Genomic DNA, 14,846 nt, shown 5'->3' on the forward strand with positions numbered 1-14,846 from the left:
AATTGATAACCACCGCTTTTGTACAGCTAAGAATCTTGGAAGAAGGCTCCTTTTTCACCTTTCATATGAAATGGATAATAATGATAAAATCAAGCCAATCAATATCGCTGGCTCATGATACATTTCCCAAACTATCCATGAAATCCAAAAGAATCATGCAGCAATAAGCTAGGAGATGAAAGAATTAAAAAAGAGAAGAAAAAATGGAGGCCAAAGATCATCAACTTAGAAGATAAGACTAAGAATTAATTAAGAATATTGAGATTAATCCGATTTAATTGTTATTATGTGAGATCTTCTTCCCCACCACTAACAGTGATTAGTAATCATGAATCAACAGAACAACATTAAGTGTGGACCTGAAGGAATCACTGGTAGCTACCAAGAACCTCTGTCCCCCCTCTGTCTCTCTCTAGCAGTACTTTCTGTGTCCTGAGATCAAGATGAGGAAGAAGACCCATTAGTGGAAAGATGATGAAGATGATTTTGTTGATGATGGTCATCAAAACTACAAGTCTTCTCATTGTGGTTGCTGTCGCCATTGATATTGTTGAGACCATTGGTGGTGGCAAAGCTAATTATAGTGTCATGACCGTTGTTATTGCTGCTAATATCTCTCTTACCAAAAGTGTGCTTGTTGTTGTGCATCCAAACCTTGAGCACCCCTTTGCCAACACCAACTTCATTGCAGAACTCTTCAACCAAACCCTCATCGCTCTTCTGCATCTTCCACCCCAATTTTTCAGAGAACGAGAACATCTTCTCCTTCTGCTCTTGACTGAACTTGGTGCGAAACCGCTTTCTTCCATTTGGGTTGTCCTGCCTCGTCACCGTTATGGGATGAATCTGGTGCTCATCGGACGGCCCCGCACCGCCGCTGCTGAGAGCTAGGAGCATCTGTGGTGCGGATGAGTAGTATGACGAGGGATGGGGCGGTGGCGGCGGAGATGGGGACGGTGAGGGTGAGCTCCGGCGGGGCGGCCCCAGTGGGTGGCGGTGGATTTCGATGACATGAGTGGTGGGTTCATCAGGGTCGCGGCGGTGGAAATTGCGGTGGCAGCCGCAGGCGGCGCACTTGAGGGAGGTGGGGTCGGCAGGAGTGGAAGTCGGCGACGGCATGAACTCCCCGCAACCGTCCAAGGCGTGCCCACCTAGGCTAGCAGCATGGTTCTTGAGACATTCCTTATACGACACAAGAACCACCGGCAGTAGCGGGGCTGCTCCTGAATGGTGGCGCTTGAGTCCTCCATTAGGAAAGGACAAAGACTTAGTGGGTGGGTGGGTGTGCGGTGGCGTGGAGATGGTAGTGGTGGTGGTGGTTGTTTCAGTCTCAATATCAGTGGGTCGGGTGGCTGTGGCGGTGGCGGTGACATCCATGGGTGGGCTGAAGCATCTAAGATTAGGCATTAATGATGATGGTGGCGGTGAACATGGTGATAAAAAATTTTGAGGTAAGGAGTAAGGAATGAGGAGGTCATGCGAAATAAAGGATAGTGGGAATTGAAGGTGAGGATGGAATAGAAAAGAGGAATACAACTATACAAATCTCAACCACTTGTATTTTAAAGACAAAAGCCCTTGTAATCCCACTTGTATTAGGGTTAACTCTTTCTCCTCCCACTTGAGTTACCTGAGTGCAATAAATATGGCTGAATTTACTGAATTTAATTCCGGGCGCTGTCAGTCCTACAAGCCTATTACTCTATACGCCTATGGCTATGGATATACCCACGTACTATTGTCCCTACTTCCTAGGAGGAGAGGCGAGAGGAGTCTTTCCAACATGTTTTAACGAGGCTTTCAACAACGCTTACCCCCGTCCTATTTCTTTCTTCGCCATTAAAATCCAACTTGAGCCGCAATTTTAATGGAGAAATAGATTTGACACCTAATGTTAAATATTTCCCCAGCAATTATGATTTGTGATATCAACCCCTTGACTATACAATGAATTCTCCCCCCATCATCAATATCTTTAGCACCAAGGCAAAACCAACGGATATTAACATTAACTTTTGTATGGTGGCGCCTGTTAGCGTTTACAGGATGAAATTTCTCTAAATTATCCCAAAATCAAAATTGGTGGAGAAATATAATGATAAACAATCCCCCCCCATCCAACACTATCTTGTTTGTCCCACGTATGGTGTGACTCAACCATGACCTTTTCGGTGGCGAAGCTTTACTTCATGTATTTTCTTGATTCGTATAATTTCAGACGAAGACGGTCTAAACGCAGCTTACTGTGGATTTGGTCGAACCATTTGGATCTCCTTCAAACGAAAAATCTGGTCTCACAGGATGGCAAAACGACCCTCCACCTTATAGTTTACTTGCAGAAACTTTTCTCCATGCTTAAAGAATAACATTATTGCCCATAAATAAATCAATGTTGATTTGGGGCTTTCCTTAATTTCTCATCTCTCGTCTTCCACGTGTCGAAAAGAAAGCACTTATACGCGGCGACAGGCCCTGTTTTTCACTTCATTTCTTTCTATTATTTTCTCCCAATTTCTCTTATTCTATTTGATTTAATTATCTCTACAATTAACAATTAGGAAGATAATATACACAAACCACATACGAGAGAGAACGCTATGGTAGGTCTACCCAGCCTGCTGGCACTAGCCATACATAGCCTGCACCGACATCCAATCATGTGCTCAACCCCATCACATGTTATTCCTGTATTCCAAATCTTGCCTCACATACAGTCGTACAACACATTTTAATGCTAAATTTGTTATGAAATCTGATGTCCCAAATTGGGCATCATTTGTGTATAGTCTTGAATTTGAATTATCTTTAGTTTAGAGGCATGATTAAAAATAATTGATTATAGATTTGACGGCATGGTTGCTATTTCATTTTTTTCGGTTTCTAAATGAGGATAATTTTCAATCATGACAAACAAGAATCCAAGACATGAAAACCTGACCAAATATGCCCTCGAGAGGTTTTCCATCTATTCAAATCTTTAGAAAATAGTAGATAGGACAAAGGTTTGCTTATAATTAAAGGTGAGGCAATTGCTGGGGCAATAAAAAGGGGGGTGGCAACGTGACGTGAGTGCAGAGTGAGCGTGGGAGTGGAGACGGAGAAAAAGGGGCCAACTATGAGTCTATGAGCCCCTGCCCCTGAGTCCTTAGCCATAGAACGTGACGTCCGTCCATGCCAGTTTAATGCGATTGAACAACCTTCTAACAAATTCACAATTATATCAGGATAGCTGTCAATCAGCACGCGCATCCTCCAACTTCACTCCTAATTAAAGTCGCATGCCCCAATTGTCACTTCTCCATGCTCTTTAATTTGTGTTTGAACTTTGAACCCCTTTTGATTCCACAGTTACCCTTTGATCATACGCCTGTCTTATCTTCCTCCTTTAGGAAACATATGAATAGGGAACCGTATTTGTTTTTAAAAACAAAAAATAAAACACTCGAAAATAATTTCTTTTAATACAAAATAATCCTTCAAAAAATTCAAAGATTTTTTCTAAATATTACTTTAAGAAGTAATTAGATAAACATAAAAAATAAAAAATATATATAGAAACACAAGAAAAATTCATATTAAAAACGTTTTAAATTATCAAGTAGACTTTTATTCAAAAAAAAAAAATTATAAAAAACCTTCTTCTAAAAGTATCATAAAATTAATTTTAGAAGCATTTTTCAAAAAATAAATAAAGTAGGTCTCATTAGCTCTTCTTCCCATCAATTTGAGCTAAGGTGATCTAAAATTAGCTTTAGATCAAATCCTTGATTCTCGATCAATAATAAAATCTTTATTCTCATGAAACAATAATGGTTGCGTAAACTTCTTCTAATCTCTTCCTGCTTTCTTTCTTCTTGGTTTTCCCTTTTTTTTTTCTTTTTTCTTTTTTGAAATACAAAGGTGCTTTCTTCCATTGGAACGGTTGTGGCATAGTCACCCATAGCTGCCCATCTATGACTCCATGCGTACAATTGCGTGACAGCCACGACTCTGTAGACCAAGTTTAAGGATTTATTTCATTTTTATTCTTTTGAAGGGAGTTCAAAAATATGAATTTTCTAAATGTTTTAAAATTGAAGCTTCACTAAAGTTGACTTGTTAGCGCTGTTTGTTTGGATGAAATGTTTTGAGCCAAAAAAAAGGACCTAAAAAGAATGAGAGAAAAAATGGGAAGACAAGTTGGAAGAGAAAAGAGGAAGGAGAAAGAGACGCTTGAAACCAAATAAGCATAAGATCTGGATATTTGTAATTTTCTTTTGGTCGTATCTGGACCAACTAAATATAATTACCAAATAAGTATACATAATGTTGGGACTTGGAAGAGGAGCTTTTGTGTTTTTATGGTTAGGATCGCCCAATCCCAGAATACATCAAAAAGGAGGTAGACGGTTGTTATAATGGGTGCCAAAAAGTGTCAAGAGGATGCACATGCAATCTGCATCAAAAGTAAACTTACTTTGAAAGCAGGACCACCTCCCCCCATCATCTTTGGGTCCACCTCACCTTTCGGCCCTGTAGGAAGTAACACCTGCCCAATGAAAACATAAATATAGAGCGGTTAAAAAGACAACAAAACACACCAGTCGGGAGTCCTCCCCCCGCAACACCTTGGATGCAAGGAGAATGTCCACCTGTCCTTTAGACGCCATAATTTTCCAAAATAGCTTGACTCTGATCATGTGATGACCAAGACTTGAAAAATCTGGTGGTTTCTCTGCTCTGCTTGGAAGAATAACAACTATAGGGGGCGTGCTGTCTGAATGTGTGGGTTTATGCTTGATGAATGATTAGGAATTAATTCTGTTGTCCAAATTGTGGTGAGAGAAGAGATGGGGTTGTGTTGTAAACTTGTAATGATAGCATATACGGGCATATCATATTGAACAAAACAAGGAAAATGACACTCGTATGATAATTGTGGTTTTGTTAAAGAGGGGGAGGGCATGGCCTACAAGAAAAGGTAGTTAGGGATTCAAAATAGGCCAGGTGAGATGGCAAAGGTGGTGATGAGTGATGAGTGATGAGTGATGAGGGAGTGTGGTTCGCCTTTTAAATTTTTTTTTTGCACCCGTGCATGGGCCTTCCATTATAATGAGGTCGACTCCACCATTCAACACGGAACCAGATTCCATGAGCCCACTCTCCCTCAAGCCCTGTTGGACCCCACGAAAACGAAAGGACAAAGGACGCCCCCGCGTTTCATTTTTAATTCTCTCCATCCCTAATTAATACCTCTGTATTTTGAAATTATTGATGGATAAGCATCCGCGCATAAAAAAGGATTGCGTTCTTTTCTGCAACATTTCAGAAAGACGATAAGGTTATGGGGCGAGAAAAAGTGAAATATCTACACATCCTGCCAAAAGAATGAACAAGAGGAGATAAGAATCCTCCTCCTCCTCCTCCTCCTCCTTTCTATCATTTTGTTTTTGTTAATTCCCTTTTTCTTTCGCATTCCGATTGTGCAAGTGTCTCAGTTCTTGTGACATGCTAGAATTTGATTCCTGTGCCCTAGGGAATGGCATATCTCCCTCCACCAGTACATTTCTATAAACAAAACATTAATGACAAGAAATTATGATTATAAAAAGGACACAGGCCTTAGGCTTTTGTCTTGTCTTAACATACAACTATGCTCAGAATTAACATATTTAAGAGCCTCTTTAAATATGTATTTTTATTTTCCTTTTTAATATAAAATGATAATAATTTTTTTTTTTTTTTTTATAAAATAGAAAAATTCTTTGAGTTTTATATTAAGAAGATAATCACTTTTAAAAAATTATTAAAAAAATTTATTATCTCAAATTTTAAAAATTTACTACATCTCTTATATATACAAATTATTATATTTTATATAAAAGTTATTATCATTTTCTATTTAAAAAAAAATATATATATCCAAACAACACTAAGATTTTATTTTTATTTTTATTTTTATTAATTTATTTTATAGGAGGACATACCATTACCACTACCAGTCAGGAAGTAAGGCCCACTGGTAACATTAAAGTTTCATATCCGCTCAACAACACTCATTCCAAACTAGGGCTAGGCCAGATTTAGGAGCCCATCACCAGGCCCAGAGGGCCGGGCTCATTTTCTGTTGTATAGGACTGTGACTGAATCGACGCCGTTTTACCAATTCGGAATGCATTCCCCAAAACGTTGGATACCTAATCCGCATCGCGTTTCTGCGGATTCGGTCATAGCCATTGTTCGTGATTGAATCAGGTACACACAAATTTGAGAATTTTCTTTAAGAACCTCATTGTTTTCTTGAATAACGAACGATATGCTCTGAGTTGTTTCTGTTTTTCTCGCTTTTGTCGCTTGTTTGGTTACTTTCAAATGAAAATTATTTGGAATTCACATGAAATTCCATAAATCCTAAAGATTTTCGAATCACAGAAATAAACACTGCTCCACTGTTGTTTCAATAACCATAGCTGATTACTGATATGATGTCATCTATGTTAATAGTTTTGACATTTAGCTTCATGTCGTTAGGAAGTATTTTATAGAAAATGCTTCTGTGGAATTGGCCTTGCCACTGAATTAGTAGGGAAAAATGGTATTCCTGGATAGTTTGGTGATAAAAATTATGTCTTTCAGGATGATGGAAAGCACAGAAATGTATTATTTATAGTTTATTGATTACTGATTTTATATCTTCCAAAATGAAACAAAGTTTAAAATGCATAATTAAAAGCTCTGGACAACACATTGAATACTTTCAATATGAGAGAAAGCAAAAACATGTATTACTAGTAGTTTGTTTATGGAAATTGTATATATTTCAAAATGAAAGAAAGCACCTACATGCACTTCTGCCATGGTATGGAAATACTATAGTAACATTCTCCTGCTCTGAGACTTCTGTGTCTGTTGAAACAAACAGAATATTAATTGCATCAGGTTTCTTGCTGAATTCACTCCTAAATTAAAGTTTAGTTCCTCCTTGCAATCTGTGACTAGTTTTTCTGGCAGACTAGCATCTTTTTTTTTCTGGGGTTTTTACATACTATTAACTATCCTTGCCACAAATTGCAAAAAAAATATGGAGAAGTTGGGCACCTATTGTTTTGTCCTCTTTCTTCCTTTGTCATCCTTTGGCTGATCCCTTCCACTAATCTGCAAGAAACTAGTTAGAAAAAAGGGCCGACCCTGCTTCAATGAATCAATTCAGCCATGATTATGAACTTAGAGGACATAACACATAAGAAAGTGATAGTTTACCGGCTTTGCTTCCTTCTAATACGTTTTCGAGGAGGAATATTTGCCTTTTTAGGAGTGCCCATTACAAGAAGAGCAGTAATGGTGAAGGACATCATTTTTATGGGAAGCCATTGAGTCTTTAGGGTGGCATCCATTACTCGTTGGGGATATTCACTGGGTATTAATTAAATTGGCCATTTCATTATTAATGAGGGGCTGTTCGTTGGGGATTTTGATGATGGGTCATCCTCTTGTGGGGATGACCTTTGCTAGATGGATGTGTACTGCAGATTGCTGTGGGGAATGTCTTATCAATGTAACGATTGTGGTGGTCAACTTATAATTAATATGTTGTAATGAAGTGGTCAATGGGCATCTCAGATTAATGTGCTGCCCTAGCTTGTTCCATATGTCAATGGATTATCTTGCCCCTATACCTATTATTCATTGCATCTAACCTAGATGAATGATATCATTCAGATAGCTAATTCAATTTTTGGGCCAGTTGCTCATAGGGGATTCTCCAGGTGATGCCATTAGAATTGGGAGAGTACGGAAGAAGTAGATTGTATAGCTTCGATTGACATCATGCTTTGGGACAGTTAGTTCTCTTGTTAAATTTTGGGGTTGAGGTAGACTGAATCAGCAAATTACTTAACTTACAGTATTTTAGTACTACTCAGTTTGACGCTTAATATTACACTATCCAGAAACTTTTCAATGGATCCTGCTTCCTTTAGCTCCTACCGCTCTGCCCTGCTCCCCTCCTTCATTCTGATATCTTACTTTCCAAAAATATGCCTTCAGAATAACCTTATTATTTAATTTGCTAAAGATGTTATCTTTATCTTGCTCCTATCATTTCCGTACAGTTATGTATCTTCTGATTTTATTCATGTTTCATTCAGGAGACATTTACTGAGAGTTTTATAGTTTTGTGACAGAGAAAAGGATGTTTACTTTTTAGTGGAAGCTTCTGTTGGAAAACATTTGAAAGGGATGTTTTGCCCAATCATGCATGAATACTTCTGGAAACAACTCCTGAAGATCACTTTTTTCATGCAAACAGGGGCCACTGACCCTGTGATGCTCAACAATGGAATTGAACTTCCATCAAGGATATGTTGGTCTGCTTCTATTCTATGTCTTTCTACATGGCTTTGTTCCAGAAATTAGACTCCATGGAAGAGATTATTCATGACAACTATACCAAAACTGAGAAAGATTACAGATATTCAGCATCAATTTGCATCCATATCCATCTGGTGCATTGGTTGAGGTGATCTGGTAAGCTAGTTTCTTTTCAAGCATCTTCCATATGCTGTCTGCTCAGTGGAAAAGGATTTTCTAATCCCAGCTCTTGAGAAAGAGCAAAATGACAGATAGTTACACACATCCACCACCAAAAACAAAAGAATGTTACCACCCAAAAGAATACACACGCACACATATAGATAATTTAGGTATAAGGCATTTAGTATATGCATTTTGAATGACAATAATGACACATTGTTTGGACTTGAATCTTTTAGCATACATTTGTTCATGTTTGTTGAGGGAAAGGAATAAGTTCTATTTTTTTAAGTTAGAGGAGATTGAAGTATGTTAATTGGCTCTTTTACGTGTTAAAAGAAAAAAAAAATTAAGTAGGCTCCCTTACACAGGACAAACTCTTATTAGAGATGGAGGGATACAAAAGAATTTCCTATGACCTGCAAGAAACTATAATAAGTAATCCAAGCATAGAAATTTTTCTTCAAAGAAAACTCAAGAGTCACAACTATGTATATGTCTTTTTTTTCTTTTTTCTTTTTTCTTTTTTTTTGAGAGAGAGAGCCAATATCATCATCCATACTGTACTTTGTCCTTGGTCATTGATAATGATCTCAACTTACAACATAGAGATGATGCTGGCTTACTGAATACCTTCAAGCACTATCCTCTAAGTAGCTTGGCTATACATATCTCTCTATAAAAAACCTCTTAAAACAAAATAGGGAAAATGAACCAAGTCAACCAACCAAACCTTATAAAAACTCCTAAAGAAAGCTAAATAACCCACCACCTTCTAGTTTTCACTGTATTGCTACAAGGCATTTCTCTCCTTTATGTCACCTTCTTTGCTGTTCACTTGGTTGAGGAGATTTCAAGATCTATTGTGGATAGGATCTGATCCTCTTCGAACTCTTCTTTTGCTTGATTGATTCAGATCAAATTTCTTGTTCACAGGTGCTGCCTTTTCCTCTCTGTTCAGGTCCTCCACGACGACTGCCTTAAGAATACGTTGATTCTTTGGTGCTAGCATATGATCTTCTTGGCTCTGTCTGAGGACAAGATCTATACTTCTCAGTCCAGAGACTTTATCTGGTTCTACTGCTAAGAACCCAATGCAAATAAGAAAGACAAGCACTCTTGGAGCACTAAAAACCATGGTTTCTACACCAAAGAAACAAGAAGATAGAAGTATTTTCTTTCTCTTTAGAGTAATAAGAGAATAAGAAGGTCTGAGATTGTGATCCTTCTATTCTTATAAAACATTCCTGTAGATATATGCATGTAATTTATCTCTTATGGGATCTGGAGGAGGCTTTAAAGCATAAAGCAGGGAGGGCCCCAAAACACCTAGAGGAGTTTTAGATTCATCCCAATCATAAGCCTGCAATCTAAGCAAATTAAGGCTGTTATAGAAGAATCTTGTAATGATGGATAAAGGGGTTGGAACAAGACCCTTGAGAAGCTAAGTATCTTTTTCATCAGTTCCCTACGTCCCTATCATATGTGCTGCTTTTGTCTATTTAACACTTGCCCAATCCAGTTCTTGTAAGCCTAACCATCTTGCCATGTCACCAGACCATGCTTATGTGTGCATGCGGGGGAGAATGATGTATATTTGCCTAGGGAATATTATGGGTAACTTGAAATTATTTGTTTTAGTTTTCTTTTGGTTTCATAAAACTAAAATTCTTCATGCTTCTTTGTGCACATGTGATTTATTTTATTACAAATATCATCTGTGGTCACATGTGTGAAAAAAACCAATATGAAGTCACAAACATCCCAAAACCCTTGACAAATTGAAGTCTTAGATATGCTGTCACATGTGAAAAAAAACCAATTTAGTCACAAAAATCCTAAAACCCTTGACAAATTGAAGTCTCATATAAAAAAAAAAAACTATGAAGATTCAATTATGTAGGAATGCTTCACGAAAAATTGTGCTCAACATGTAGTTAAAAACTGTTTAATTATTATGCTCACTATAAGTTCAACTAATGGTCATTAAATTACTCATTTAGCTTAATATTCATTATAACAAAACCAGGAGACTTCATACAAATTTATTTTAGTGAAGTGGATATGAGTTTAATTTATACTCAAATATGCTGGGGTATCTTGGTAAATTACTATTCCTTTGCTATTAAGGAAAGGAAGTTTTTCTTTCTCTTGGGGGTGACTCACCAGACACAAGCCATGAGGCAGCCAAAGCTACAGTGGCTAGCAAGTCATATAAAGAATGCAAGGGAGGGAAAGTATGGGGAATACAACACCCCCTATAAAAACCAAACACTTGCTTTATACCATTCTAAGATCTCCTCCTCACTTTAGACTTCCAAGCTCTCTTCTCTATGCAATAAAAAACAGTTCTTGGTTTCTTGTGCTAAATGTGTTTCTTTATGCTTTTCTTTGCTCTTTCTTTGGGTACCCAAGCTCTGAATCATCCATTCAATGATTCAAAAAAGAGCCCCTTCTCTCTCTCTCTCTCTCTCTCTCTCTCTCTCTTTCTCTCTCTCTCATATACACATAATTGCTAGTTTGTTTTCTTGCCCCGTTTATCCATGTAGACCATCTTTACCTTTATTTCCCTCTCTTTCTCACTCTCATATTCCATAGAAAATCACATGCATCTAGGAATATTCTAAAGCATAAGTTCTTATACTTTATCAAACTTGGGTGATGAGTTTCTATAGTATGTTATGAATTAGGTGGAGTGGTCTTTGTCCAGCCAATACAACTCCAGCTTCGATATGCTATTGATGGGCTCATTCTCTGCTTTTTATCTTCCAATTAAAGTAAAAGAATAATTTTTTTATAGCTTTATACTCATAATCCTTCTCCACAAGGTTCATAATCTCTTTTAGGGAGCTTGCTGTAGCATGCAAGATAGATAATAACTTGTTTCATGGGTTAATTGACGCATTGATATAATCAGACATCCCAATTTCTTTGCATAGAAACTTAAATCTGCATGAACAGGGACCAGACCTTAGACCCAAAAGATTGAAGGATCCGTTTGATACATGCATGCATGAGCACTTAATATTTCATCGCTAGGCTTCTTTAAATGTACATTTCTTAAAAATGCCTATGAAAATTCACTGGCATGGTAGGTACAATAATGTTAACGTGCATTTGGGAATAGGATTGATTAAGCTGTTTTGAATACCAAGTTTTTAACAACTCATTTATTATGTTCTTAAACATTTTGCAAATGTAACTGTTGGTTAACTCTCAGCACAATTTCAGTGTGCTCATGGAATGTTGGGTCAACTTCGCTAGACTATGAAGATAAAATAGGGTAGAAACACAAGGATTGTAGTAAAAATAGATTCAGTCTTATTTTTCCAAATGCTAGTGGCAATGGCATCCATAAAAGAAAATGGGAATGTCCCGCCTGAGATTAAAAGTTTATGCTGTGAATAAACGAGAGAATAACGGCCATGTGCTTAGTGTAGATTGTTAGTTTGTTTTAGCATCGCTTCTATTGGTTTTGGATAAATGAAAAGCACAAAGATGGTCCTACAGTTGAAGCCAATGCCAAATAAGGAAATAGAAAGTGGCAGATGGGACCTTTTACTTTGATTGTGTGGTACTTGGTAGGTACTTACTACCATATTATACATTTGTTTAAAGGTTAATCTACTACTTATTAGATACTCACTCTTGCATTAAAGTTTGTTACTAGTGGAATCTCAAGAGAACAGTACCTGGAAAAGAATAGTGAAATTTACAAATAGTTCATAGATTTATTAAGAAGAAAAGAAGTGTTGTTGGGTGCAACTTTGTAGATTCTCGAGGTTGGTCTCAAAGCTATAGCTTTCTATAACTTTTTCTTTTAAGCGCCATTAGGATTCAGCCTCCAGCCTTAACAGTCATTAACTCAGTACTGATAGTGGAATTGCTACATGACCTGCCTCCATTCTCCCAACTGAGGCAACCCACTGAAACAAAATTTAAAAAATAAAAAGCAAACGTTACACAAAGAAAAGAAAAAAATAAAGCAAAGAGGAGTTGGTTTCTGTATCTTTGAACCATTCTCCATTTACTGCCCTTTTTCTTTCCTCCCACTTTATCTTATATAATACTTGAGATGTAAAAATTATTATAATATTTAAAACTGTACCAATCTGCAGCTTGTGTTCAAATTGCAGGAATCAAAATCTTCAGATGGGTTGTTTGTTGGTACTATTATGTGGGTGGCATGCTGAAGCTTCAACCAATTATTAAAGGGATTCAATGACCTAGACTGGCAGCAGGTAAGTTTCTCTATCAACTTGTTGGTTTGGCGCAAGTTGATCTAAAGGGAAGACAAAACTGTGAGCTACAATCAGAATGTCCCCAAAACATATGTTTGAAAGGAGATGCTTCCTTGTTCTGCTTTAAGGTTGTTCTCTTAGATCATACTCTTAATTAAAAAGAAAAAGATCAAAGAATAAATCATACCATGTGTACTGAGAATATATGCTTCTTACTTTATCAGATATCTTAAATTACTCAACTTGATTCACTCCCACCGTTCTTACTGATTATTAAAAAAAAAAAATTAGGAATGGGGATCTTAAAATTTTGAGGAGATAGCATGTGTCAGATCGAATTTAAGTTTAATAAAAAAAAATATTTATGGTTGCAGGGATTTAATGAACATACACCTTGGAGAAAGCTGATGTGACTTTTCTTCAACTTTCCATATACAACATGTAGTTATCAAATTCTAAATCTTTACATTTCATTTCATTTTTCATGAAAAAAACTCGAGAAACCGAAGTGAAGTAAAAAATAAAAAATAAAAAATAAAATTTGGAAGCTTAAACAAGGGAACAGTACTATTCCACTGGTAGAAGTGAAATACTTATTGAGGCGAAACATAAGAGCTTCATTTTTAAAACGAGAAAACTGTTTTTTATATTCCAAAATGTGTCTGATAATTTTTTTAATAGAAAATAGTTTTTTTTAACAGTTTTTTAATGAGATTATAATTTAATAGTTTTTAGTTGTTTTATTTTATTTTATGGGATTTGTTTAAAAATTAATTATGCAGACAGGAAGAATAATTAAAAATAAAAAATGATATGTGAAAGTTATTTTAAAAATATTTAAAAATGTATAAAAACAGGTTGAGAATATTTTAAAATTTTCAATATATTTTTTGTTATAAAAAAAATCAAAAAATTAATTTTAAAAATTATTCCTAATTACTTCTTTTTTATATATATATATAATTATTTAAAAACCCTTCTCAAACCCTAATATTTACTTTTTCCTGTTCTTTTTTCTTTTTCCGAACTTGCTTCTCATGCATTTTGTCAATGGAGGCTTGAAGAAAATTAAATAATTGGAAAAATGGTATTTACTTGTATATTTCCGCTTTTGTAGTTATAACTCAAAGTGAGGTGTGCCAAACGTTCAAGCATTGTTTGGAGGTGGTCATGGTAGAAGTGCCTCTACCCTAGCATTTTTTTAAAAAAATATATATATATTCATTATAATATTTTCATGAAAAATTAGGTAGTGTATGGATAGTAAATAAAAGGCGTTTTTAATAAATTATCAAAACAAAAATATAATTTTTAGGGAAATAATACTTGCATTTGTTTAGTGGCCAGTTCATTGTGTGAGCATACCATGGCATTTGACTCACTGCTAGTAGATGTTCGTCCGAAAAGTGCTCATTTGTGGATGGGGATTCTGGAATGCAATCTTTTGTGATTCTCAACTCCCTTCTTGCCTTTGTCCACCCAAAAAGACATATTGAAGTCCCTTAGGCAGAGGTTTAAGTTCTACTTGCCCTAGCACCAACGCCTACCTTGTACTAGTAACCGGAAAGATGCCTCTTTCTCTACTACTATTTCATGGATTACTTCCTCAATCTAAGTGCTCCTGCATTGAGGCTTCCAATTTACATAATTTCTCCACACCATCCTTGATTGGCTGCTTGATTAGGTTGAAAATACTTAAATCAAGGATCATGTTTCTAAAAGTTAATTGCATTAAATCGTTACTACAATCAATCAAAGCATTGCATGTGGCCAACAATGGTCTTCTAAGGATGCTGAGAATATGGTGTGTCTAGGATCAAAAAGTCTACTGGATGGTAAAACTACCTGCACCAAAGCATCTTCAACCACTTCCCTATGTATCTTAATAGACCTGTTTGCTAAACACAAGATAGTGTATATAGGTTTTAACACTCTCAAATTCATTTCTTCATAGAAATAATATGATAAAAGGTTCACACTAGCTCCTATGAGACTTATTCTCCTATTATGTACCAAGCAACACAATTATGGTGGGACATTCGAGGTTTTTATATTTGAATGAGAACTTTGTGTTGAATGGTAGTGGAAGATCGT

General features: G+C 36.4%; 1 protein-coding gene and 1 long non-coding RNA gene across 4 annotated transcripts; one reads left to right on the forward strand and one right to left on the reverse strand.

Annotated features, from left to right (window-relative positions):
- Positions 1 to 206: 206 nt before the first annotated feature.
- On the reverse strand, positions 207 to 1,543 carry LOC117929209 (zinc-finger homeodomain protein 11-like). The gene has a single exon (XM_034849516.1). The coding sequence runs from the start codon at positions 1,405 to 1,407 to the stop codon at positions 439 to 441; it is 969 nt and encodes a 322-aa protein (XP_034705407.1). The 5' UTR covers positions 1,408 to 1,543; the 3' UTR covers positions 207 to 438.
- Positions 1,544 to 6,126: 4,583 nt separating this feature from the next.
- On the forward strand, positions 6,127 to 10,198 carry LOC117924589. 3 transcript variants are annotated; one of them, XR_004652833.1, is made up of 3 exons: positions 6,127 to 6,234; positions 8,163 to 8,505; positions 9,448 to 10,198. It is a non-coding gene; the product is annotated as an uncharacterized LOC117924589 (long non-coding RNA). The 3 variants fall into 3 exon arrangements; XR_004652842.1 differs by having other exon boundaries at positions 6,142 to 6,234; positions 8,152 to 8,505; XR_004652849.1 differs by having other exon boundaries at positions 6,145 to 6,234; positions 8,127 to 8,505.
- Positions 10,199 to 14,846: the final 4,648 nt, after the last annotated feature.

The sequence above is a fragment of the Vitis riparia genome, chromosome 1 (genome assembly GCF_004353265.1).
Source record: "Vitis riparia cultivar Riparia Gloire de Montpellier isolate 1030 chromosome 1, EGFV_Vit.rip_1.0, whole genome shotgun sequence".
Classification (NCBI taxonomy): Eukaryota; Viridiplantae; Streptophyta; class Magnoliopsida; order Vitales; family Vitaceae; genus Vitis; species Vitis riparia.